We start from the raw sequence: 25,597 nt of genomic DNA, 5'->3' as shown, positions 1-25,597 counted from the left end.
GTTTAGACAAAGGTGTATATTAAACAACAAGTGGCTGTGCGCTCTGTATAATTGCATGTGGAGGGTTTGGAGGAGCTGTTGAATAACGAGGTGCTATTGTGCCTTTTATACAAGGGAGACAAATCACAGGACATGAAACACACAGCATTACTTTACATAGGACCACTACACACAGTAGTTCATGGGTCCAAGTTTCAAATAATACAATGGCGCTATCTAGTGGACATATACTGAAACACAATGCGCATGTACCTCATGGACTATATATATGGTCCCCTCCAACCCAACTCTGGACCTCCAAGCCAGTTCCACTGCATTTTCTAATTGTTCCTCTCTAATCAGGGACTTATTTAGACCAGGGACACCAGGTGTGCGCAATTAATTATCAGGTAGAACAGAAAACCAGCAGGCTCCGGAACTCGTAGGGTAAGAGTTAAGTACCCCTGGTATAGTCCATCTAGTGGCTTTTATGATACTGAAAATTGAGTTAGTGTGATGCAGTTTGAAATAAATTATACTTCCTTACTTCCATAAATAATTATTTAAGGTTATTTATTTTGGCACTTTGTATTAGAGAATGCAATAGTGTAGGGGCCGGCAACAGGCGGCCGGCCGGCAAGTGATTTCGTTTTTAGTTGTAAAAACAAATCTACGGTAAAATCACCAACAATTCAGCTAAAAATTAGTTTCATTTAGGAAATCTGTTCCCAAGTATTCACACAAATTTAAAAAATTGACGTAATTGTGTCTCAATGTAATCAAGGTATGAAATCACTGTTATTTTCAAATAATTCTAATTATTTTCCGGCCCCCGACCATTCGGCTGAATCTAGTTGCCTACCCCTGCAATAGAGTAGCAACTAAAGGAGGTCTATAGGTCAAACCACAGGGTAGAAAGGAAGAAATGGTTCATGGCTGACTGTTAATTCAACTGTCAAAGTTGCATTCTCCCTCCCAACGTCTAACACAACAGAAAACATGGGGATCAATGGAAAAGAGCCTTTATAGTGCACAAACAGGAAATGCCTTGGTGTGTAATTACAGTCTATTACTTACAGATGTCATCAGACAGACACACAGAGCAGATCATGGCTTTAAGTAGGATAGGAGGGCTGTTATCTAATGTAGTCATAGCTACAGTATGTCCTCATAATCTAAAATACTGCACTTTCCTTCCATTGTCTCCTGTCCTTCAGGACTATACTGATCCGCAAGGACTTGCTTTTGAAATATAATTAGTCATATTGAAGAACAGCGAATAAAGACGTCAAGTCCTTTCGCCTGCAGTATCAGTCACGATGAAGGAGAGTGGAAGAAGCCATGCTGTTGGGACACAGCCTATGATGTGTCAATGGTGGACATTTTATATTGGTGAAAGTTAAAAGCTGGGAAAAGTCTTAAGTGGATCCTTGAGACGTGCAACTCTGACGTCACCCCATTGAAGTTGAAATTTAAAACGGCTACAGTAAGGGTTAAGGTTAGGTAAGGGTTGAGGTTAGGGGTTTAGAGTAGAGACGTCCCAAGGATAGCAGATAGCACTAACCCTAAAAGCTGTTGTATTACAGGTTCATGTGCAGAAACATCAAATGGATGACACGGTACTAGTGTTAGTAACCTTTCATGCATTTCACTTGATTTGGTGTCAGTTTTGTACGAGAAGTTGAGTCTCAGCTGTGTCTCAGGTCTAACGTCCAGTGTGTACCCATTCAGCAGAGCTCCAAGCACTATGTTATGTTATGTTCAATCCCCAGGAAGTAACAACTCAGAAGCGTTTGTTTCGTTAAACATGGGTCATGTTTATTTTTCGCTAGCGAGACACCTTGAGGAGAAAATGCTCACTTCCTTGGTGATGTTCAGCTTTTAGGAAACCCCTCTGTTACACCAAGCAGCAATGGGCAGTAGGCTGAAGTCACTCCTAACCACTGATCTAGGAACAGATATATTTTCATCCCCCTAATGGTTTAGGTTAGGATGTGGGGTAAAGTATCTGATCCCAGATCTGTGGTTAATGATAACTTCTACCTGGAGCCAGGAACGCCAGGGGAGGAGGGTCATCCCAAAAGCGTTACAGAGACAGAGAGCCTGGGGCCTGCTCAGAAGGTGAAACGTTACACAACATTGCAGATGGAAACATAATGTATAGTAGAGCTGACAAGATTCCCTGATTCCCTACATAACAGAGAATCCTATCTATTCTACACAACGCATATGCTATCTGAATGTTGTGTAATGTTGCAGCCTCCTGAACAGGCCCCAGCTTTAGCCTGAGGTACGGTACAGTGCTTTAACAACAGAGTAAAAGACAAGTTACCGACAGCTACCAAGGCGACAGCTACCAAGGCGACTGTTACCGCGGAGCAGATTTCTCCTCAGACAAATGCACTTCAGAGTTACATATTAATCACGAGAAATGAAACAAACATGTGCATTAACTGGCGTTCACCCAGATCACTACATCATCAACCTCACCTTTTGGTACACAGAAACAGATGCAGAAATAAAGGGGCGGGAGTAAGGGGAGAGTTCGTCTAATGATTGGTATTCTTTTGGGCGTTTCCTGTCGTTTCTCTCACCTGTCAATCAATCAGAAGCCAAGTGCAGATTCAAGCAAAATATTTTGTTACACATGTTATACCTTTTTTAATCTCTTCTGAAGGCGCTAACGTTCATGGGGGGAGGGGAGCTACATTTTTCTTCCCCAAAATTTGGGAGGTATTAAAAACTTAACAAAAAACAACAAATAAGTCTGGTGAAAGCCTCAGAAAAATCAACTACACTGGTTAGTCAGTTAGTTATAACAAACAGAAGTCCAGAGAGAAAGAGATATAAGAGAGATATAAGAGAGATATAAGATAGTTATTAGAGAGTAAAGGGTATTGGTAGAGGCTGTTTTAGAAGGACTGAAAGTGCTTTAATAGAGAGTTTAAAGTGAGTAATGTTCTTTCTTTTTCTTCAGACAGGAACACAGGTACATCACCAGAGAACTGATACAGATGAGTCCGTCGTCGTGTTCAAGTCACGAGATACGTCATCGTCTTGTTGTTGTTGTCTTCAGCAGAAAAGATGGCAAAACCCTTTGTTCCGTGTGGTTAGGCTAATTATTTAAGGTCCTACGTCATTAGTGTTTCACTTCTAGCAGGGAGTTCTCTGTAAGGTTACTGTTGATTTCTATTCCGCTCCTGGGGAAAGAGAGAGAGGGGAAAAGGAACCAAATTAGAGGATGTACAATTGGGAGAAAAAACACATGGAATGCTGTTAAAAAAACATCCTCAGGGAAATGGGTCTTTTTTTGACTGAATCGTTTGTCCTACGTTTGTGATAAAAGTTCAGTAATGCAACATATTGTGAGTTAAACATCTAAGGGCCAAATCCCAAGGGAATACACATACATGTTGAAGTGAAGTGCATGTCTGTCACACAGTGGTGTCTACTGAAGATTTCCACCAAGATGAGAGTTTTTGCTTGTGGATCTCTGAGTGACGATTCAAACTCTCCTTTCCTTCAAAGGCTGGTTTCTGTCACTGTAATCCTCATAATGGCTGAGTGTTCCCTTAACTGTAAATGATGACGGGTGATTTTCATCAGCTGATGATGACTAGTGCTTGGAGCATGTGCAGACCAGCTGGCTGGAGTGTTTACAGATATATCCAAGCTCTCCCTATACCAGTCTGCTGTCCCCACTTGCTTATAGATGTCCACCATTGTTCCTGTACCCAAGAAAGCGAAGGTAACTGAACTAAATTACTATCGCCCTGTAGCACTCATTTCTGTCATCATGAAGTGCTTTGAGAGGCTAGTTAAGGATCATATCACCTCCACCTTACCAGTCACCCTAGACCCACTACAATTTGCATACCGCCCCGACAGATCCACAGATGACGCAATCGCCATCGCACTGCACACTGCCATATCCCATCTGGACAATAGGAATACATACAGTGGGGGAAAAAAGTATTTAGTCAGCCACCAATTGTGCAAGTTCTCCCACTTAAAAAGATGAGAGAGGCCTGTAATTTTCATCATAGGTACACGTCAACTATGACAGACCAAATGAGGGTAAAAAATCCAGAAAATCACATTGTAGGATTTTTAATGAATTTATTTGCAAATTATGGTGGGAAATAAGTATTTGGTCAATAACAAAAGTTTCTCAATACTTTGTTATATACCCTTTGTTGGCAATGACACAGGTCAAACGTTTTCTGTAAGTCTTCACAAGGTTTTCACACACTGTTGCTGGTATTTTGGCCCATTCCTCCATGCAGATCTCCTCTAGAGCAGTGATGTTTTGTGGCTGTCGCTGGGCAACACGGACTTTCAACTCCCTCCAAAGATTTTCTATGGGGTTGAGATCTGGAGACTGGCTAGGCCACTCCAGGACCTTGAAATGCTTCTTACGAAGCCACTCCTTCGTTGCCCGGGCGGTGTGTTTGGGATCATTTCAAACAACAAGTTCAAACAGGTGCCATTAATACAGGTAACGAGTGGAGGACAGAGGAGCCTCTTAAAGTTTTTTTAAAGAAGAAGTTACAGGTCTGTGAGAGCCAGAAATCTTGCTTGTTTGTAGGTGACCAAATACTTATTTTCCACCATAATTAGCAAATAAAATCATTAAAAATCCTAAAATGTGATTTTCTGGATTTTTTTTTCTCAATTTGTCTGTCATAGTTGACGTGTACCTATGATGAAAATTGCAGGCCTCTCTCATCTTTTTAAGTTGGTGAACTTGCACAATTGGTGGCTGACTAAATAATTTTTTCCCCCACTGTACCTATGTAAGAATGCTGTTTATTGACTACAGCTCATCCTTCAACACCATATTACCCTCCAAGCTCATCATTAAGCTCAGGGCCCTGGGACTAAACACTTCCCTCTGCAAATGGATCCTGGACTTCCTGACGGGCCGCCTCCAGGTGGTGAAGGTAGGAAACAACACCTCCACTACACTGATCCTCAACACTGGGGCCCCACAAGGGTGCATGCTCAGCCCCCTCCTGTACTTCCTGTTCACCCATGACTACGTGGCCACGCACGTCTCCAACTCAATCATCAAGTTTGCTGACAACACAACAGTGGTAGGCCTGATTACCAACAACGACGAGACAGCCTACAGGGAGGAGCTGATCGTGGACTTCAGGGGACAACGTCGACGAGGCCGCAGTGGAGAGGGTGAAAAGCTTTAGGGCTGTCCCCGACAAAAGAAAATCTTGGTCGACCGAGAGTTGTCCTGTTCTTTCGACCAATACATTGGTCAAATGTTTCAACTTAATTTTCCATATATAGACAGACACACCTTATGTGTTTGAATAAAATCAACTACATACAGTGAGGGAAAAAAGTATTTGATCCCCTGCTGATTTTGTACGTTTGCCCACTGACAAAGAAATGATCAGTCTATAATTTTAATGGTAGGTTTATTTGAACAGTGAGAGACAGAATAACAACAACAAAATCCAGAAAAACGCATGTCACAAATGTTATAAATTGATTTGCATTTTAATGAGGGAAATAAGTATTTGACCCCTCTGCAAAACATTACTTAGTACTTGGTGGCAAAACCCTTGTTGGCAATCACAGAGGTCAGACGTTTCTTGTAGTTGGCCACCAGGTTTGCACACATCTCAGGAGGGATTTTGTCCCACTCCTTTGCAGATCTTCTCCAAGTCATTAAGGTTTCGAGGCTGACGCTTGGCAACTCGAACCTTCAGCTCCCTCCACAGATTTTCTATGGGATTAAGGTCTGGAGACTGGCTAGGCCACTCCAGGACCTTAATGTGCTTCTTCTTGAGCCACTCCTTTGTTGCCTTGGCCGTGTGTTTTGGGTCATTGTCATGCTGGAATACCCATCCACGACCCATTTTCAATGCCCTGGCTGAGGGAAGGAGGTTCTCACCCAAGATTTGACGGTACATGGCCCCGTCCATCGTCCCTTTGATGCGGTGAAGTTGTCCTGTCCCCGTAGCAGAAAAACATCCCCAAAGCATAATGTTTCCACCTCCATGTTTGACAGTGGGGATGGTGTTCTTGGGGTCATAGGCAGCATTCCTCCTCCTCCAAACACGGCGAGTTGAGTTGATGCCAAAGAGCTCCATTTTGGTCTCATCTGACCACAACACTTTCACCCAGTTCTTCACTGAATCATTCAGATGTTCATTGGCAAACTTCAGACGGGCATGTATATGTGCTTTCTTGAGCAGGGGGACCTTGCGAGCGCTGCAGGATTTCAGTCGTTCACGGCGTAGTGTGTTACCAATTGTTTTCTTGGTGACTATGGTCCCAGCTGCCTTGAGATCATTGACAAGATCCTCCCATGTAGTTCTGGGCTGATTCCTCACCGTTCTCATGATCATTGCAACTCCACGAGGTGAGATCTTGCATGGAGCCACAGGCTGAGGGAGATTGACAGTTATTTTGTGTTTCTTCCATTTGCAAATAATCACACCAACTGTTGTTACCTTCTCACCAAGCTGCTTGGCGATGGTCTTGTAGCCCATTCCAGCCTTGTTTAGGTCTACAATCTTGTCCCTGACATCCTTGGAGAGCTCTTTGGTCTTGGCCATGGTGGAGTTTGGAATCTGATTGATTGCTTCTGTGGACAGGTGTCTTATATACAGGTAACAAACTGAGATTAGGAGCACTCCCTTTAAGAGTGTGCTCCTAATCTCAGCTCGTTACCTGTATAAAAGACACCTGGGAGCCAGAAATCTTTCTGATTGAGAGGGTGTCAAATACTTATTTCCCTCATTAAAATGCAAATCAATTTATAACATTTCTGACATGCATTTTTCTGTATTATTTTTTTGTTATTCTGTCTCTCACTGTTCAAATAAACCTACCATAAAAATTATAGACTGATCATTTCTTTGTCAGTGGGCAAACGTACAAAATCAGCAGGGGATCAAATACTTTTTTCCCTCACTGTATGCACTGAGCTTGTCTGGTGCTTTTTTCATTAAATAATGAAGACGAACAAATGACTCAAGAAAGAGCCCGATGGTCACACGGTGTAAAAATAATAATACAGTGAGTGTCTAAGTGACTGCCGCACGTTGTCTCGCTCTCCTCCCTACTGCAGTGAAAGGGCACCACAGCACAGCAAGTATATATTGTGCTGTCCGTGCTGAAGCTGCAACATCATTTCAGCCATTTAGTTTCTTATTCGTTTCTGACTGAAAAGTTATGTTACTGAAATCCCTCATTTGTTTAGGAAAAACATTCCCCTTGCTCTCTTTACGTGAAACATGCACTGCATGCATGTGACCAATAGGGCCTGACCTATAGCTTATCATAATCACGTCGATAAATTGGTTGTAACAAACTCAGAACACAGTAACACGGACGTGAAAGGGGACCTGAAAAAGAAACTTAAAACGGGCGAATGTTTACTGGTTGCTCAGGAGGGAAAGGGGAAGTCAGATCTGTGGAAGACATTTTACTTAGTTGTGAAAACTACTGGAGATCAAGAAAAAGGAGGGTATAGGAGCAAGCGTTGCATGAGTATTATGTGTGCCAAACAGTTGCTGTTAGAGTACAATATTATTATTTTTTCTGACCATTTGGAAGTGTAAACAACACTAAATAAATAAGTGTACCAGAGAGTCTATTCTAACGAGAAAAAATATATATAAAGCCTTTATTACAGCAGACTAAAAACAGTTGCATGCATTCGTGAATTGCAGTTTATTTATTGTTTAAGCTAATTATTCAAATCTCCCTTTGTTATTTATGCTTGATTGCATTTCAAAGCATGAATGTCTCGTATGCTGTGTGATGGCATGAACAAATTAATGATTGATACAGTAGCCTATATATTGAAATATAGGCCTAAGTAAGTTATGGTATTAAGACTAAACAGGCCGCGCTCTTAGGCCTACAGCTTGATGGTGGTTATACAAGGCTACTATACAAAGCCTACTAATGATGACGACATTACTTATTATTACAATCATAATAATAATAACAATAAGAAGGAGATCAAGAAAAAGAAGGGTATAGGAGCGAGAGCTGCATGCATATTATGTGTGACAAACCTGTGCAGTTACATGACAATATTATTTTTTTGCCTGTTTCGAAGTGTACACTAAATAAATGATTAGTAATACCAGTCTGATCAAACAAAAAACACATTTTTTAAAGCCTTCATTACAGCATAGCAAAGATTACAAACAGCTGAATCTTTGAAATTTCTTTATCCGACATTTTGCCGTTGCATGAGGCTTGGTGCTCACGCATATGCCTACTCACCAAACAGATGTCGTGGCCCTAATTCATCACAATGCTGTGTTTAATGTGGAATTGTTCATCCATTTACAAAATTCCAAAGAACAGGTAGAACAAACTAAATCGAACGTCTGTATATCGAAAATAAAACAGATTTTGGTTTGTAACCCTGAAAAAAATTGTCTTTCAACTCGCCAAATTGAGCCCCACTTAATATGTACAAGTCGGAGGTTTACATACACCGTAGCCAAATACATTTAAACTCAGTTTTTCACAATTCCTGACATTTAATCCTAGTAAAAATTCCCTGTCTTAGGTCAGTTAGGATCACCACTTTATTTTAAGAATGTGAAATGTCAGAATAATAGTAGAGAGAATTATTTATTTCTGCTTTTATTTCTTTCATCACATTCCCAGTGGGTCAGAAGTTTACATACACTCAATTAGTATCTGATAGCATTGCCTTCAAATGGTCTTCTTGTCTGCCACCCAGACAGCTGGCGTCGGGTAAGTTTGGCTTTATACATAGCTTGGGCTTTGTCGAGTAAGGCTTAAACTATGTATTTAGATTGTAGTTAGGTATTATAGGTAGGCATCGTGGGCTGTATATTATTAGGTATTATAGGTAGGCATCGTGGGCTGTTGTGGGTAGTTATTGTAGGTTAGCATTGTATTCGGCGGTGCCGGGTTTAGCACGAAGCTAGCTAGCTAGCTAACTCACCTCCTGGACTAGCTGGCGAGTAGCTATTAGCAACGGTAGCAACTAAATACAATATCCTTTTAGCCAGCTACATTTGTTCGCTGCGCCGCCGTTTTTCAAACAAAGTCAACACAGCAGCCATTGCTAGCTAGCCAACACGACCAGCTAGCTGTACTGTAGCAGCTAAATACAATATATTTGTGCTAGCCAGCCAACGTTTAATTATTGCTGCGTTATGAAAGGAACTAGACACGGACACAAATTATCTGTTTAGTGTGTTAACACACTATTGGTAGTTTGTTGTAACCAAGTATTGGTGCTAAACTGTGTGTTATTGGATGCTAGCATGCTAGTTAGCTATGTCGTCATAGTTAGCTAGCTGAATAAAGTAAGTTGAGTCTATTCCTTGAAACATTGAACCGCTGTAGTTCACAACAATTCTAATTTCTAAAGTGGAAGTTGGGAGAGTTTTATTCGGGTGGTTCAGTGAAACAATTATAGTTTCTGAGGTGGAAGTTGGGAGAGTTATATTTGGGAGTTTTGGTTTTTACTCTCTCCTTTCCCAGATGTTTAGTTCATTTCATTCCGATCTCCTCTGCATTATTGTAGCCATTTGCTACAGCCTGTCAACTATGCCTCTGCCTATCCCTGTTCTCTCCTCTCCGCACAGGCTACACAAACGCCTCACACCGCGTGGCTGCTGTCTCTCTAACCTGGTGGTCCCTGCACGCACCCCACACCTGGAGTTCCAGGTCTCAGGCAGCCTCTGGAACTGCCGTTCTGCTGCCAACAAGGCTGACTTCATCCCAGCCTATGCTACCCTCCAGTCCCTCGACTTCCTGGCGCTGACGGAAACATGGATTACCACTGAAAACACTGCTACTCCTACTGCTCTCTCCTCGTCTGACCATGTGTTCTCGCATACCCCGAGAGCATCTGGTCAGAGGGGTGGTGGCACAGGAATCCTCATCTCTCCCAAGTGGACATTCTCAATTTTTCCCCTAACCCATCTGTCTATCTCCTCATTTGAATTCCATGCTGTCACAGTCACTAGCCCATTTAAGCTTAATATCCTTGTCATCTATCGCCCTCCAGGTTCCCTTGGAGAGTTCATCAATGAGCTTGACGCCTTGATAAGTTCCTTTCCTGAGGATGGCTCACCCCTCACAGGGATTTCAACCTCCCTACGTCTACATTTGACTCATTTCTCTCTGCCTCCTTCTTTCCACTCCTCTCCTCTTTTGACCTCACCCTCTCACCGTCCCCCCCTACTCACAAGGCAGGCAATACGCTTGACCTCATCTTTACTAGATGCTGCTCTTCTACTAATCTCACTGCAACTCCCCTCCATGTCTCCGACCACTACTTTGTATCCTTTTCTCTCTCGCTCTCCTCCAACACTACTCACTCTGCCCCTACACAGATGGTAATGCGCCGCCGCAACCTTCGCTCTCTCTCTCCCACTACTCTCTCCTCTTCCATCCTATCATCTCTTCCCTCTGCTCAATCCTTTTCCCTCCAATCTCCTGATTCTGCCTCCTCAACCCTCCTCTCCTCCCTTTCTGCATCCTTTGACTCTCTGTGTCCCCTATCCTCCCGGCCGGCTCGGTCCTCCCCACCAGCTCCGTGGCTTGATGACTCATTGCGAGCTCACAGAACAGAGCTCCGGGCAGCGGAGCGGAAATGGAAGAAAACTAAACTCCCTGTCGACCTGGCATCTTTTCACTCCCTCCTCTCTACATTTTCTTCATCTGTTTCTGCTGCTAAGGCCACTTTCTACCACTCTAAATTCCAAGCATCTGCCTCTAACCCTAGGAAGCTCTTTGCCACATTCTCCTCCCTGCTGAATCCTCCCCCCCCCTCCTCTCTCTCTGTGGATGACTTCGTCAACCACTTTGAAAAGAAGGTTGACGACATCCGATCCTCGTTTGTTAAGTCTAATGACACTGCTGGTCCTGCTCACACTGCCCTACCCTATGCTTTGACTTCTTTCTCCCCTCTCTCTCCAAATAAAATCTTGCGACTTGTGACTGCAGGCTGCCCAACAACCTGCCCGCTTGACCCCATCCCCTCCTCTCTTCTCCAGACCATCTCCGGTGACCTTCTCCCCTACCTCACCTCGCTGATCAACTCATCCTTGACCGCTGGCTATGTCCCTTCCGTCTTCAAGAGAGCGAGAGTTGCACCCCTTCTCAAAAAACCAACACTCGATCCCACTGATGTCAACAACTACAGACCAGTATCCCTTCTTTCTTTTCTTTCCAAAACTATTGAGCGTGCCGTCTTTAGCCAACTCTCTTGCTATCTCTCTCAGAATGACCTTCTTGATCCAAACCAGTCAGGTTTCAGGACTGGTCATTCAACTGAGACTGCTCTTCTCTGTGTCACGGAGGCTCTCCGCACTGCTAAAGCTAACTCTCTCTCCTCTGCTCTTGTCCTTCTAGACCTGTCTGCTGCCTTTGATACTGTGAACCATCAGATCCTCCTCTCCACCCTCTCCGAGCTGGGCATCTCCGGCGCGGCTCACTCCTGGATCGCGTCCTACCTGACCGGTCGCTCCTACCAAGTGGCGTGGCGAGAAGCTGTCTCCGCACCACGTGCTCTCACCACTGGTGTCCCCCAGGGCTCAGTTCTAGGCCCTCTCCTATTCTCCCTATACACCAAGTCACTTGGCTCTGTCATATCCTCACATGGCCTCTCCTATCATTGCTACGCTGACGATACACAACTAATCTTCTCCTTTCCCCCTTCTGATAACCAGGTGGCGAATCGCATCTCTGCATGTCTGGCAGACATATCAGTATGGATGACGGATCACCACCTCAAGCTGAACCTTGGCAAGACGGAGCTGCTCTTCCTCCCGGGGAAGGACTGCCCGTTCCATGATCTCGCCATCACGGTTGACAACTCCGTTGTGTCCTCCTCCCAGAGTGCGAAGAGCCTTGGCGTGACCCTGGACAACACCCTGTCGTTCTCCGCTAACATCAAGGCGGTGACCCGATCCTGCAGGTTCATGCTCTACAACATTCGGAGAGTACGACCCTGCCTTACACAGGAAGCAGCACAGGTCCTAATCCAGGCACTTGTCATCTCCCGTCTGGATTACTGCAACTCGCTGTTGGCTGGGCTCCCTGCCTGTGCCATTAAACCCCTACAACTCATCCAGAATGCCGCAGCCCGTCTGGTGTTCAACCTTCCCAAGTTCTCTCACGTCACCCCGCTCCTCCGCACACTCCACTGGCTTCCAGTTGAAGCTCGCATCTGTTACAAGACCATGGTGCTTGCCTATGGAGCTGTGAGGGGATCGGCACCTCTGTACCTTCAGGCTCTGATCAGTCCCTACACCCAAACGAGGGCATTGCGTTCATCCACCTCTGGCCTGCTGGCTCCCCTTCCTCTGCGGAAGCATAGTTCCCGCTCAGCCCAGTCAAAACTGTTCGCTGCTCTGGCACCCCAATGGTGGAACAAGCTCCCTCACGACGCCAGGACAGCGGAGTCACTCACCACCTTCCGGAGACATTTGAAACCACACCTCTTTAAGGAATACCTGGGATAGGATAAAGTAATCCTTCTACCCCCCCCCCCCCTAAAAAAATAAAAAATATTGTAAAGTGGTTATCCCACTGGCTATAGGGTGAATGCACCAATTTGTAAGTCGCTCTGGATAAGAGCGTCTGCTAAATGACGTAAATGTAAAATGTAAATGTCAAACGTTTCAGGTAGCCTTCCACAAGCTTCCCACAATAAGTTGGGTGAATTTTGGCCCATTCCTCCTGACAGAGCTGGTGTAACTGAGTCAGGTTTGTAGGCCTCCTTGCTCGTACACGCTTTTTCAGTTCTGCCCACACATTTTCTATAGGATTGAGGTCAGGGCTTTGTGATGGCCACTCCAACACCTTGACTTTGTTGTGCTTAAGCGATTTTGCCAAAACTTTGAAAGTATGCTTGGGGTCATTGTCCATTTGGAAGACCCATTCGCGACCAAGCTTTAACTTCCTGACTGATGTCTTGAGATGTTGCTTCAATATATCCACATAACTTTCCTTCTTCATGATGCCATCTATTTTGTGAAGTGCACCAGTCCCTCCTGCAGCAAAGCACCCCCACAGCATGATGCTGCCACCCCCGTGCTTCACGGTTGGGATGGTGTTCTTCGGCTTGCAAGGTACCCCCTTTTTCCTCCAAACATAACGATGGTCATTATGGCCAAACAGTTATATTTTTGTTTCATCAGACCAGACATTTCTCCAAAAAGTGTGATCTTTGTCCCCATGTGCGTCTTTTTCATGGCGGTTTTGGAGCAGTGGCTTCTTCCTTACTGAGCGGCCTTTCAGGTTATGTCAATATAGGACTCGTTTTACTGTGGATATAGAAACTTTTGTACCCGTTTCCTCCAGCATCTTCACAAGGTCCTTTGCTGTTGTTCTGGGATTGATTTGCACTTTTCGCACCAAAGTACGTTCATCTCTAGGAGACAGAATGCGTCTCCTTCCTGAGCGGTATGACAGCTGCGTGGTCCCATGGTGTTTATACTTGCGTACGATTGTTTGTACAGATGAACGTGGTACCTTCAGGCGTTTGGAAATTGCTCCCAAGAATGAACCAGACTCGTGGATGTCTACAATTTTTTTTCTGAGGTCTTGGCTGATTTCTTTTGATTTTCCCACGATGTCAAGCAAAGAGGCACTGAGTTTGAAGATAGGCCTTGAAATACATCCACAGGTACACCGCCAATTGACAAATGGCGTCAATTAGCCTATCAGAAGCTTCTAAAGCCATGACATAATTTTCTGGAATTTTCCAAGCTGTTTAAAGGCACAGTCAACTTAGTGTATGTAAACTTCTGACCCACTGGAATTGTGATACAGTGAATTATAAGTGAAATAATCTGTCTGTAAACAATTGCTGGAAAGATTACTTGTGTCATGCACAAAGTAGATAACCGACTTGCCAAAACTATAGTTTGTTAACAAGAAATTTGTGGTGGTTGAAAAACGAGTTTTAATGACTCCAACCTAAGTGTATGTAAACTTCCGACTTCAACTGTAACTACTGCTGTACACACCTTCTCTATTCATATACTGTCTATACATACCATCATATACATCTGACATTGCTCGTTCTGATATTTCTTAATTCCTCCATTTTTTTTGGGGGGGGGGGGGGGGGGAGGGATTTGTTTTGTATTGTTCAGTATTACTGCACTTTTGGAGCTAGAAAACATAATCATTTCGCTGCACCTGCGATAACATCTGCAAAATATGTGTACGCAACCCCTCCTATCTACATCTCTGCCCCCACCTCCCCCTCATTACACAACTCTGGTTGTGCTCTATTGACTCCATAAAGCCATGAGAAAGAGGGAGAGAGAAAAAATCAGAAGAAGGACTGGATGTTTGTGCTTTATTGACTCCATAAAGCCATGAGAAAGAGGCAGGGAGAGAGAGAGAGAGAGAGAGAGAGAGAGAGAGAGAGAGAGAGAGAGAGAGAGAGAGAGAGAGAGAGAGAGAGAGAGAGAGAGAGAGAGAGAGAGAGAGAGAGAGAGAGAGAGAGAGAGAGAGAGAGAGAGAGAGAGAGAGAGAGAGAGAGAGAGAGAGAGAGAGAGAGAGAGAAAAAAATCAGAAGAAGGACTGGATGTTTGTGCTTTATTGACTCCATAAAGCCATGAGAAATGCAGGCCTGTCAGTTTACTCCCTCAACCATTCCTTTACTGACATTCACAAATACGGGCCTGGCTGCACAGTGCACTGACAGCGCATTTCTCTCTCTCGTGCGCACACACACACACACACAGCTGGGTTGATATAGCTGGGTTAATATAGCTGGGTTTATATAGCCAAGTTAATATAGCCAGGTTGATATAGCCGAGTTATTATAGTCGAGTTGATATAGCCGGGTTGATATATCCGGGTTAATATAGCTGGGTTGATATAGCTGGGGTAATATACAGTTGCTTGCGAAAGTATTCACACCCCTTGGAGTTTTTCCTATTTTGTTGCCTTACAACCTGGAATTAAAATTGATTTTTTTGGGGTTTGTATAATTTGATTTACACAACATGCCTACCACTTTGAAGATGCCAAATCTTTTTTCTTGTGAAACAAACAAGAAATAAGACACAAAAAAAACAGAAGACTTGAGCATGCATAACTATTCACCCCCCCCCCCCAAAGTCAATACTTTGTAGAGCCACCTTTTGCAGAAATTACAGCTGCAAGTCTCTTGGGGTATGTCTCCATAAGCTTGGCACATCTAGCCACTGGGATTTCTGCCCATTCTTCAAGGCAAAACTGCTCCAGCTCCTTCAAGTTGGATGGGTTCCACTAGTGTACAGCAATCTTTAAGTCATACCACAGATTCTCAATTGGATTGAGGTCTGGGCTTTGACTAGACCATTCCAAGACATTTAAATGTTTCCCCTTAAATCACTCGAGTGTTGCTTTAGCAGTATGCTTAGGGTCTTGTCCTGCTGGAAGGTGAACCTCCGTCCCAGTCTCAAATCTCTGGAAGACTGAAACAGGTTTCCCTCAAGAATTTCCCTGTATTTACCACCATCTATCATTCCTTCAATTCTGACCAGTTTCCCAGTCCCTGCCGATGAAAAACATCCCCACAGCAAGATGCTGCCACCACCATGCTTCACTGTGGGGATGGTGTTCTCGGGGTGATGAGAGGTGTTGGGTTTGCGCCAGACATAGCGTTTTCCTTGATGGCCAAATAGCTCAATTTTAGTCTCATCTGACCAGAGTACCTTCTTCCATATGTTGGGGAGTCTCCCACATGCCTTTAAGCAATGCCTTTTTTCTGGTCACTCTTCCGTAAAGCCCAGCTCTGTGGAATGTACAGTTTAAAGTGGTCCTATGGACAGATACTCCAATCTCCGCTGTGGAGCTTTGCAGCTCCTTCAAGGTTATCTTTGGTCTCTTTGTTGCCTCTCTGATTAATGCCCTCCTTGCCTGGTCCGTGAGTTTTGGTGGGCGGCCCTCTCTTGGCAGGTTTGTTGTGGTGCCATATTCTTTCCATTTTTTAATAATGGATTTAATGGTGCTCCGTGGGATGTTCAAAGTTTCGATATTTTTTTATAACCCAACCCTGATCTGTACTTCTCCACAACTTTGTCCCTGACTTGCTTGGAGAGCTCCTTGGTCTTCATGACGCCGCTTGCTTGGTGGTGCCCCTTGCTTAGTGGTGTTGCAGACTCTGGGGTCTTTCAGAACAGGTGTATATATACTGAAATCATTTGACACTTAAATAAAGTCCACCTGTGTGCAATCTAACTAATCATGTGACTTCTGAAGGTAATTGGTTGCACCAGATCTTATTTAAGGGCTTCTTAGCAAAGGGGGTGAATACATATGCACGCACCACTTTTCCGTTATTTAATTTTTAGAAACAAGTTATTTTTTTCATTTCACATCACCAACACTATTTTGTGTATGTCCATTACATGAAATCCAAATAAAAATCCTTTAAATTACAGGTTGTAATGCAACAAAATAGGAAAAACGCCAAGGGAGATGAATACTTTTGCAAGGCACAGTAGCTGGGTTGATATAGCTGAATATACACTCTTTCCCAGGTGAAACAGTAGTCAGTGTCAGTAGGCACAGCAGGGGAAGGCCCCAGTGAGACCTGGGCCTCCAGTGTAACTCTATCCACAGTAGGGAGGGCTATTCTGTCTGGGGCTGGGGCTGGAGCCTGACCTGGCCTGGGTGGCTGGGGAAACAAAGGCCTCCTCAGTGTGTCTGTGTCCACACAGACCAGCCTTTATCCTCTCACCTAAGGCTACCAGATCCACCCACTCACAACAGCCCACTCACTCACGTCAACCCACTCACTCACATCCACCCACTCACATCCACCCACATCCACCCACTCACTCACTCACATCCACCCACTCACATCAACTAGGGATGGGCTTGAGTAATCAAGTACTTGAATGGACGTCAAAGCTCGATCTTTAATCAGAGATCACTTTTTTTCTTCTTCTTTTTTACTATAAAATTATTTGGTGGAATGTGCTTTGTGGCTGCCTGAACGGGCAAGTTAAATTTTGTCTTGAAGACAACGTTAATTTGCTTTTACTCTAGTGTTCCATTTGTAGATTTGCATTTGCGGGGCACAACATAAAATATAATAAATAACACAGTGCACACAGCTGTTCTCCCTAAATTCCTTTTCCCCTCTGTGTCTCATTCACTCAATTGCGTTCTGACCGCTCTCTACAGAAATAAATGCCTATAAAAACGTATCTAACCGATGGGATACACAAGCTACATTCCTTGCCAAATGATGACAGTTCTATCACAAATTCTAAATGGACTGGTTGGTTGAAGTAGAAAAATGTGTTCCAACAACGAGCTGCAGTTTTGGATGAATTGCGTCCCATCTGCTTTCCACTTAAGATACTTTGCAAACTGCTAGTGCCATTTAGAATTGGCTAGCCTAGGCTATAACCCCCCTAAACATAGACAGGTTCCACTCTGAAAACAGGCAAAAACATTTGTTTGATAAAGACAGAGCGTATTTTCATCAGAATCATTAAGCATATGCATACTTACCAAACACATGTCGTGGCCCTAATTCATCACAATGCAGTGTTCAATGTGGAATTGTTCATCCATTTAGAGAATTCCAAAGAACAGATAGAATAAACTAAATCGAACGTCTGTATATCGAAATTATTCCAACTCGCCAAATTCAGCCCCGTTTCAAATGATCACTCTTTGAGAACAACTGCTTCAGGCACAAGATGTGCATCACTTCACATTGGCAACTTTTTTCATTTTGAAAAATATTCTGTTCTATTTTATTCATGTTTTATTTACTATAAAATAGGTGTGTCTTGACTGTCATAAGGGCTCGAGAAATAAGAGGGTCTTGTCTGCTAAATTAACAAAACATGGCTGTCATTGCACTGCCATACATGCTGACCAGACCGCCCGCATGTTGATTTTGTCCACCACACCAGACGAGATCAGGACACACAGGTTGAAATATCAAAACGAACTCTGAACCAACTATATTAACTTCGGGACAGGTCGAAAACCATTAAACATGTATGGCAATTTAGCTAGCTAGATTTGCTGTTGCTAGCTAATTTGTCCTGGGATATAAACATTGGGTTGTTATTTTACCTGAAATGCACAGGGTTCTCTACTCTTGACAATTAATCCACAGATAAAAGGGTAAACCGAGTGAGTTTCTAGTTCTCTCCTCCTTCAGTCTTCTTCTTTGGACTATATAATGGCGGTTGGCAACCAACTTTAAGGTGCATTACCACCACCAACTGGACTGGAGTGTGGACATCTTTCGATCACCCACGTGGGTATATGCTCCTAAAAACCAATGAGGAGATGGGAGAGGCGGTACTTGCAGTGCATCGAGTGTCACAAATAGAACCAAGTTATATTTTAGCGCATGGCTACGCAGACGCTCGTTGACGCAAACGAGCAGTGTGGGTGCAATGATTGAATAACATGCATGTGTACATTTCTTTTGCAACGCTCGCGCACGCAATGCGGGCGGTCTGGTCAGCCTGATATGCTTCTACAAGCAAGAGCCACTGCTGAGGTTACTACCTTTTTGAAGACCGTGTCCCACGATATAATATAACCAATTGATATTACGGTTTCAATAAATTAATCTTAAAATGGCACTTGCTTTTTTATTGACTGAATCTATATGGGTCAATTTAACAATTAGGATTTGTTATCTGTAGTGGTTATGATTAATTAGGCATTGCTGCGATCTGTTGGCATATAGATAAATGTGCCATTTTTTTGTTCCATTAACAGATTTCTTTCTTCCATTCGAGTACTCGAAAAAAAAAAGTAATGCGAGTACTCCAACAGTCTCAATTTCTAAACGCCCATCCCTAACATCAACTCACTCACATCCACCCACCGAATGAACTCATCCACCGAAGCGTTAACTTAGGGCACTGAAGGGTTAACTTGGGGGACTGCCATATTGACACTGACAAACACACCTGTCCACATATTCCAATCCACTGATCTAGGTCTATACTGTTCATCCTGTATCCTGTCTCAGTCTCCACAGTTAGCTTAGCATGGTAAGCTTCTGCATAGCATTTAATAGCATCAACCCTCTATCTGGGACGACATGCTAAAGACCGCTCCGCTTGACAGCCCTCAGAGTGAGAGGAGATAGGCCTAACAATGGAGGTCAATTAACCTTGTCAGGCTGGGGAGGGTGAGGCAGCGAGGGTTCTGTCAGGACCTGGGTTGTCATATAGCGGGGTCAGGGCTACAACAGCAGAGCCTCGCACCTGCCCCACACTAGGCTACACAACGCTGCCTCAGCAACATTCAAAACGCTTCCTACTGACAGATTGTTTTCAGTGCTCCTGAAAACATGGACTTCAAATATTTATGAGTGTTACCCAGTGAAACCAAGAGTCAGTACACCAGCATCAATGTAGAGGCAGTGGGAGGGAGAGAGAGAGAGAGAGAGAAGGAGCGAGAGAGAGAGAAAAAGAGAGAGTGAGAGAGAAGGAGAGAGAAAAGGAGAGAGAGAAAGAGAGAGAGAAGGTTGTGTGGGGAGTTTCTTAATGTAATAAGATTAGCATATTTCGTTTTACTTAGGAATGTGTGCAGTGTTATCTTAAGATAGAAGGTTTTAATGTTTTCCTCACTGGTCCATCCTATAACAATCCTTGTTTTAGTTTTCCGCCTTCAATATGTTGTATGTATATTATTGCTCAAAGTGTGTCTGCCTGCGCAAGGAAGAACCAGAGAATAATGTTCTTTTTTTCCAAATCGTTGCGGAATAACCCTGAAATATAAACCGTTGAACCATGTTGAAACATAACCCATAAAATCCCAGTGAAACACATTAGACACACAGAGTGGGGCTGGGGCTGATGTAGAGAACAGCTAATGAAGCAAGAGGAGCCTGTGTCTGCCAGAGGCCTGGTGTTCAAAGGTAGATCAGAGCCACTTCTGCCTTTGTCTGAGGGGAGGTATGTGAGGAATGCAGTCTATTTCAGGAAACCCCGGTGTGTCCCACTCTCCAGTTTGCTCTCATAGAAGCACTCAGCCACACAAGATGGCTGCCTAATCAGACAGGGTTTCCTGATTGGACCCATGCAGACCCACTGGTGGGCAGAGATGGTAGTGATGATGGGCTGATGACAGGCCTGAGGGTTGGGCTGCTAATTCAACACATCAACCTACATCACCACCTTGGACTAATGACACTGGTTGAACCCACCCCCTTGGACTAATGACACTGGTTGAACCCAACCCCTTGGACTAATGACACTGGTTGAACCCACCACCTTGGACTAATGACACTGGTTGAACCCACCACCTTGGACTAATGACACTGGTAGAAATGGAACATGGGATTAGACTAGAGGCCTATGAACTAAGATCCCAGATGATAGACACTGACCACTACTACACTGTGTGATTGACTGACTAGTGACCATCTAACTCACATACACACTCTGCTGCTGTCAGCTGTTAGGATAGGGGTATGTATGTATTTATGTATGTGTGTATGTGTGAGCAGCACGGTTCTCTCACCCTCCGCAGGGCCTCTTCCTCCTCCTGGCGGATCTCGTAATGTGCAAAGTCATCAAAGATTGAGGTAGTATGCTTGAAAGTTGCGATAATTTTAAGCACTTGCTTGGCCTTCTCCAGAGGCACCTCCTGAGTGTCCCTAGAGTTAGTGACAGGCTTGTTGTCATTGTTCTCCAGCCTGATGTGCCTCAACTGGTTGTTGGGCACGTCCTTCACAAACGCCCACTTCACCTCAAACTTGCCCTTCCACTTGTCCTGAGACCAGACGCCTGCGTAGGCGTTGTAGTCCACGGGTGAGCGCATCTCCGCCACACCGCAGAAATGGCCGCTGCCGTTGACGCTGAACAACAGGTAGAGGGGCCCCTTGGCCCCCAGCGAACGGTAGGCACCGTCCAGGCGCTTGTTGCCATGCTCGGTGCTGCACCAGATGGAGTACTTGATGGAGCGGTGGATGTCGTCCTCAGAGTAGCTCTTGATGATAAACACGCGGCCGTTCTTCAGGTTCCAGTCAAAGTCTTTGGGGTTGTAGTTGTTGAGGGCCCGCAGTTTCTCCAACACGGGGTGCACCTCCCCGGAGCAGGGAGAGGCACTGAGGGGGACCCCACCAACACCCATCCCAAAGCCCTCCACCCCTCCCTGGTTGAAGGTGCCCCTGTTCCGGGGAGCCACCCAGCGGTTCTGGGGTGGGAGCTGGGAGTGTTGGTGTTGATGTATGGGTTGAGGGGGGCCGGGCTGGGAAGAGAAGTTCTGGTGGGGATGTTGGTGGGGGTGAGGGGGGCCTGGAGGAATCTGCTGGGGGTGTTGGGGGGACTGGAGTGACTGCAGCTGAAAGGGTTGGTGGTGCTGCTGGTGTTGGTGCTGGTGTTGGTGCTGATGTTGGTGCTGATGTTGGTGCTGATGTTGGTGCTGATGTTGGTGGGGCAGAGGGCTCTGCAGCAGGGGCTGGGGCTGGCCCATCAGGGTCTGCTGCACCATGGTCTGAGGGGGCATCATGGCCTGAGCTAAGGGGGGCTTGTTGAGGGAGCCCTTATCATCCCAGGTGCCAATGTTCATGTTGTGCTTGATGGGCGGCGGGGGAATGGCAGGGCCCCCCATCCCCATGTTGGCTTTGGGCTTGACCTTGGGCTGGGGCTTGGCCGGCTTCCTGGCGATGGCTGCCCAGGATGTGGGTGTGGGGGCGGAGGAACTAACCAACGGTGGCATGCTATTGGCCGCCATGCTACTCATGCCCAACGTGCCCCCGAGGGGCGAGCCGACAGTCTTGGTGACGGCGGCGCCCATGTCCGTGCCCAGTTTTAACCCCGTCATGCCCTGCTCGATGCTGCTCAGCACTGGGACCTTACTGAGCTGGGTGTCACTGCTAAAGCCCGCCTGTCCGTCAGCTATAGCCCTCCCCAGGGAACTAGGTGTGTAACCATAACTATTACTATAGACGCTGCTCTGTGTGGACTGGCCCTGAGAGACACTAGTGCCCCAGGTGGAATAGTCTGCGTTTCCAGGGAAGAAGTTGAAGCCGTGCTGGCTGAGGAAGGGAGGGGTGTTGCCCAGGGCGCCCGGCTGGCTGAGGAAGGGAGGGGTGTTGCCCAGGGCGCCCGGCTGGCTGAACACCCCGTCGGGGAGAAAGTGGTGCTCGCCGTTGCTCATCTGTCCGTAGGTGGTCAGGTAGGGCATGGGGGGATCCCCCGCGGTGGACCAGGGGGCCTCCCCCAGGGAGTAAGGGAAGCCTATGGAGGGAGCATAGTAGCTGGGCATGTAGGGGTCGGACATTGGTGGGTAGCTGTTATTCTGTAGATGGGGAGAACAAGGGTCAGTTAATGGATGACCTTAATGATAGAAGCTAAGACAAACCTAATCTTGCCCATCGCTCTTCAAAACTGTAACCAAGAAATACATCCGCGTTCATTTTAAGGAGCAAGATTGGCTTTCAGTGGAAATGATGGATACCAGCTCTATCAAATATGTTTCCCATAGCAACAAGTGAAGACAGCAAAGTGTTATAATAATCTGTCAGTTGTTGTTGTAATAATTGTCAGTTTGCAAGGATTTCTTTTATAAGTAAATTGGCGTGGGTGATAGTGGGTTTGTTCTTGGTTACATTTCACTAGAATTCTGTAAGAAGAAGTAAGCTCGTCACCCTGGCACAAGATGATGAACACCACCCAGAGTGTTTTTTTTAATCAACAATAATTCCACTATCAAAGGTCATTTTTTAAACTTTTCCATTTCAAAATGAGTGTCAGTCATCTATCAATAGCTCCTTATTCACGTTGGCTACTATACAGTGACTTTAGGTTAACCCTCTATACACCCTATATACATATATCACTATCAGACCCAATTATGAGGGTTCAAAAGGTTCAATAAGTCCCAAAACACACATATCCCCTCTATGCTATGGAATGTCAAGCTGGATGGCTGAAAGGCTTGGGCAGAATGGGTACACTCACTCACCTGATTTGTCTGGCTGCTTAGGTAAGGTTCAAAGTCTTCATCATTTACTCCATCCTTCTGATGCATTGAGCCGTTTTGCACTGGAGAGGGAAAATGTTTTTCTTAGGTTATTCTTTAGATGTGATATAACCAAAAAGGGCTCTCAGCTAAATTAAACCAGTGTTTTAACAGATGTATAAACTAATAATTAACAGTTGATAAACCCCTTTATATTGCCTTTAAGTAGTTGGGGTATAACAACATAGATGGTAACACCCAAGAATATGACAGGCACAGTGGTGTATGGGTATATTTAGTTAGTTTACCTACTTTTGACTGATGACACCAGGTCACCAAAAGGTGGTGGAAGAGTGATCAAAGCAGTGATTTAATGACACTCTTTTGTTATCACAGTTTTTACATAAAGTATTTCCCTAGTCAGACAACATTTTGGCTGTCATCAAACTCCACAACAACCATGCAATAGTAAAAGAATACGGTGACAGGAATACCTTTATTTCCTTGTCCTTTGGGTCTCTGACATCAGAATGGGCGAGTGCCAACAAAAATAAAAAGGGAAGAGAGATGTATCAGATTGTGCATTTAGGGAAATGTTTGATAGGAAGAAGAGTGATGGTACCATACATGCGAGGTGAGCTAGGCCTAGGCTACTGAAATACAAGCAATGATTCCCTACCAGTAGCTGTATATCACTAAAATGTTACGCACATTCAGCCCTAGACTAGCCTATAGACCTACGGCTTCCTTTGAATTATTGACCGGATGTCAAACGCACACTGACATCCAGTAAACGTGCCGCATAGTACAGAATACAGCAACCGGCTCAAGGTGGAGCTTGTTGCCGCCGCTGCGCAGCCGGTAGGCTACTTCAAGGTTCGGCCTACATAGCAGCTAATAGCTATCATATATCAAATACTTTTGCCTGTGTTATATGGCATGCCTACCGCACTGAATGATAGCAGCTGACAAAGGGGTTGACAATGTTCAAATTGCAACGACACACATGTCACGACAGTGGGTTATCAAAAATACGCACCTGATCGACTGTGGTTGCAGACATCCTCCAGGAGCCGAAACGGATTGCTGTTTGTGACTGTCCACGGTTTCTCCTGCTTCTGCACTCCGGTATTTTTCTCAGCTCGTCTCGGGTTATCCAATCTCTCTCTGTATGTAGCGGCGGTGTTTTTCTCCAGTCGTCAGATCTTTCCCTACAATGTTTTCTCGAGCGCCGAGGATCGCGACTTTGTATCTGTCGGTGGTATTAAATGTTTCCGATCTAGCTGACGTTCGGCTACAATTTATCACTCACTCTGAAACTGCCTAATGCCAGATTGGAATATCCCTTACTCTATTCCACAATGGCGGATAGGCTATTATGCCGCGTTCACACACTAGTCGGAACTAGGAAATTTGGAAATGTCCGACTTGCTAACTGGTTGTAGTTATACACGTGCCGCGTTCAACGAATCAGCAAGTCAAACATTTCCGAGTTTCCTAGTTCCGACTAGCATATGAACGCGGCATCTATCTCGCTTCCGTTCTATTGCTCCATGACCTTCCGCCTGTGACGCTCTGAGTCATGTTACTACAGACTGACAGTCACATTTCACATGACATGTCTCAGAAGATTTACCCTTTATTCTACAATACAACATACTTTTGTTTCCCTTGTTAAAATAAATTATGTGTGTTCACTGTGATGTGACAAAAAAAAAATATGTATGCACGCATGACTGTAAGTCGCTTTGGATAAAAGCTTCTGCTAAATGGCATATTATTATTATTATTATTATTATTATTATTACAAACTGTGTCACTTCAGGCAGATCTGTCTCTGTCTGCCTGCTCAACATCCTCTGAATTGGTCTCTCTCTGCAGTGTAGCAGACCATTAGGCTACATGGAATGCCCTGCCTAAAGATCACTGTCATGTGACATTTTTATTGCAAATTACATTAATGGAAGGATTCATTTAATAATTTGCCTACCAGCACATACAGGTCTCCTCTCATGGACTTGAATGGCATCCTTGAATGTAGATGGAATTGTAGGCTATTGTGGATAGATGAGCAGGTGCAATAGCATATCTCAAGCTCTTATACCAAACCTAAAGACCCACAGATCAAGGTTTGCTAAGTTTGCCACATACAGAGAGTTTGGGAGTTATGTCCTTAAAACAGGAAAATTAACCCAGGGTGCATGCTACAATAATAATAATAATAATAATGCATTCCATTTGTAGACCACTTTTCATGTACACACACACACACACGAATGTATTGGGGAACCCCCCAGCACCCCTCACTTTAGCAGGACACATTTATTTACAATACTTGTGCTGATGTCAACAGACTTCTATTATAAAATAATACGGCAGAACCATGACCAGAGGTAACATCACTTACTCAGGATTCTGTAGACTAGCCTATTGTATGGGGCGGCAGGTAGCTTAGTGGGTAAGAGCGTTGTGCCAGTAACCGAAAGGTCGCTGGTTCTAATCCCCGAGCCGACTAGGTGAAAAATCTGTCGATGTGCCCTTGAGCAAGGCACTTAACCCTAATTGCTTCTGTAAGTCGCTCTGGATAAGAGCGTCTGCTAAATGACTAAAATGTAAAATGTACGCATCTGTCAACATTGAGGTGGCGGTAATGCACCATAACGTTGGATGCCAACCGCCG

General features: G+C 44.7%; 1 protein-coding gene across 2 annotated transcripts; it reads right to left on the bottom strand.

Annotated features, from left to right (window-relative positions):
• Positions 1–1,639: 1,639 nt before the first annotated feature.
• LOC311145551 (YTH domain-containing family protein 3-like) lies at positions 1,640–24,302 on the bottom strand. Of its 2 annotated transcripts, XR_014614612.1 has the most exons (6): positions 23,957–24,302; positions 23,412–23,436; positions 22,921–23,000; positions 20,473–22,254; positions 2,665–3,179; positions 1,640–2,082 (listed from the first exon to the last, which is right to left on the bottom strand). XR_014614612.1 is itself a non-coding variant. In XM_084181820.1 (5 exons), exons 1-5 carry the CDS (start codon positions 23,978–23,980, stop codon positions 3,156–3,158), a joined length of 1,935 nt encoding a protein of 644 aa, XP_084037946.1. In that variant the 5' UTR covers positions 23,981–24,286; the 3' UTR covers positions 1,779–3,155. The 2 variants fall into 2 exon arrangements, 1 of the variants encoding a protein (XP_084037946.1); XM_084181820.1 differs by having other exon boundaries at positions 1,779–3,179; positions 23,957–24,286.
• Positions 24,303–25,597: the final 1,295 nt, after the last annotated feature.

The sequence above is a fragment of the Coregonus lavaretus genome (genome assembly GCF_964263955.1).
Source record: "Coregonus lavaretus genome assembly, chromosome: 2".
Classification (NCBI taxonomy): Eukaryota; Metazoa; Chordata; class Actinopteri; order Salmoniformes; family Salmonidae; genus Coregonus; species Coregonus lavaretus.
This window is presented reverse-complemented; position numbering and strand designations above follow the sequence as displayed.

Excerpts from the sequence above, each read along its gene's own strand:
- LOC311145551 (XM_084181820.1), bottom strand. The coding sequence starts at position 23,980 with ATGTCTGCAACCACAGTCGATCAG. Across the intron at positions 23,437-23,956 it reads CTGCAACCACAGTCGATCAG|AGACCCAAAGGACAAGGAAA; the intron begins GTGCGTATTTTT and ends TTCTGATGTCAG. Across the intron at positions 3,180-20,472 it reads AGGAAGAGGCCCTGCGGAGG|GAGCGGAATAGAAATCAACA; the intron begins GTGAGAGAACCG and ends CTCTTTCCCCAG.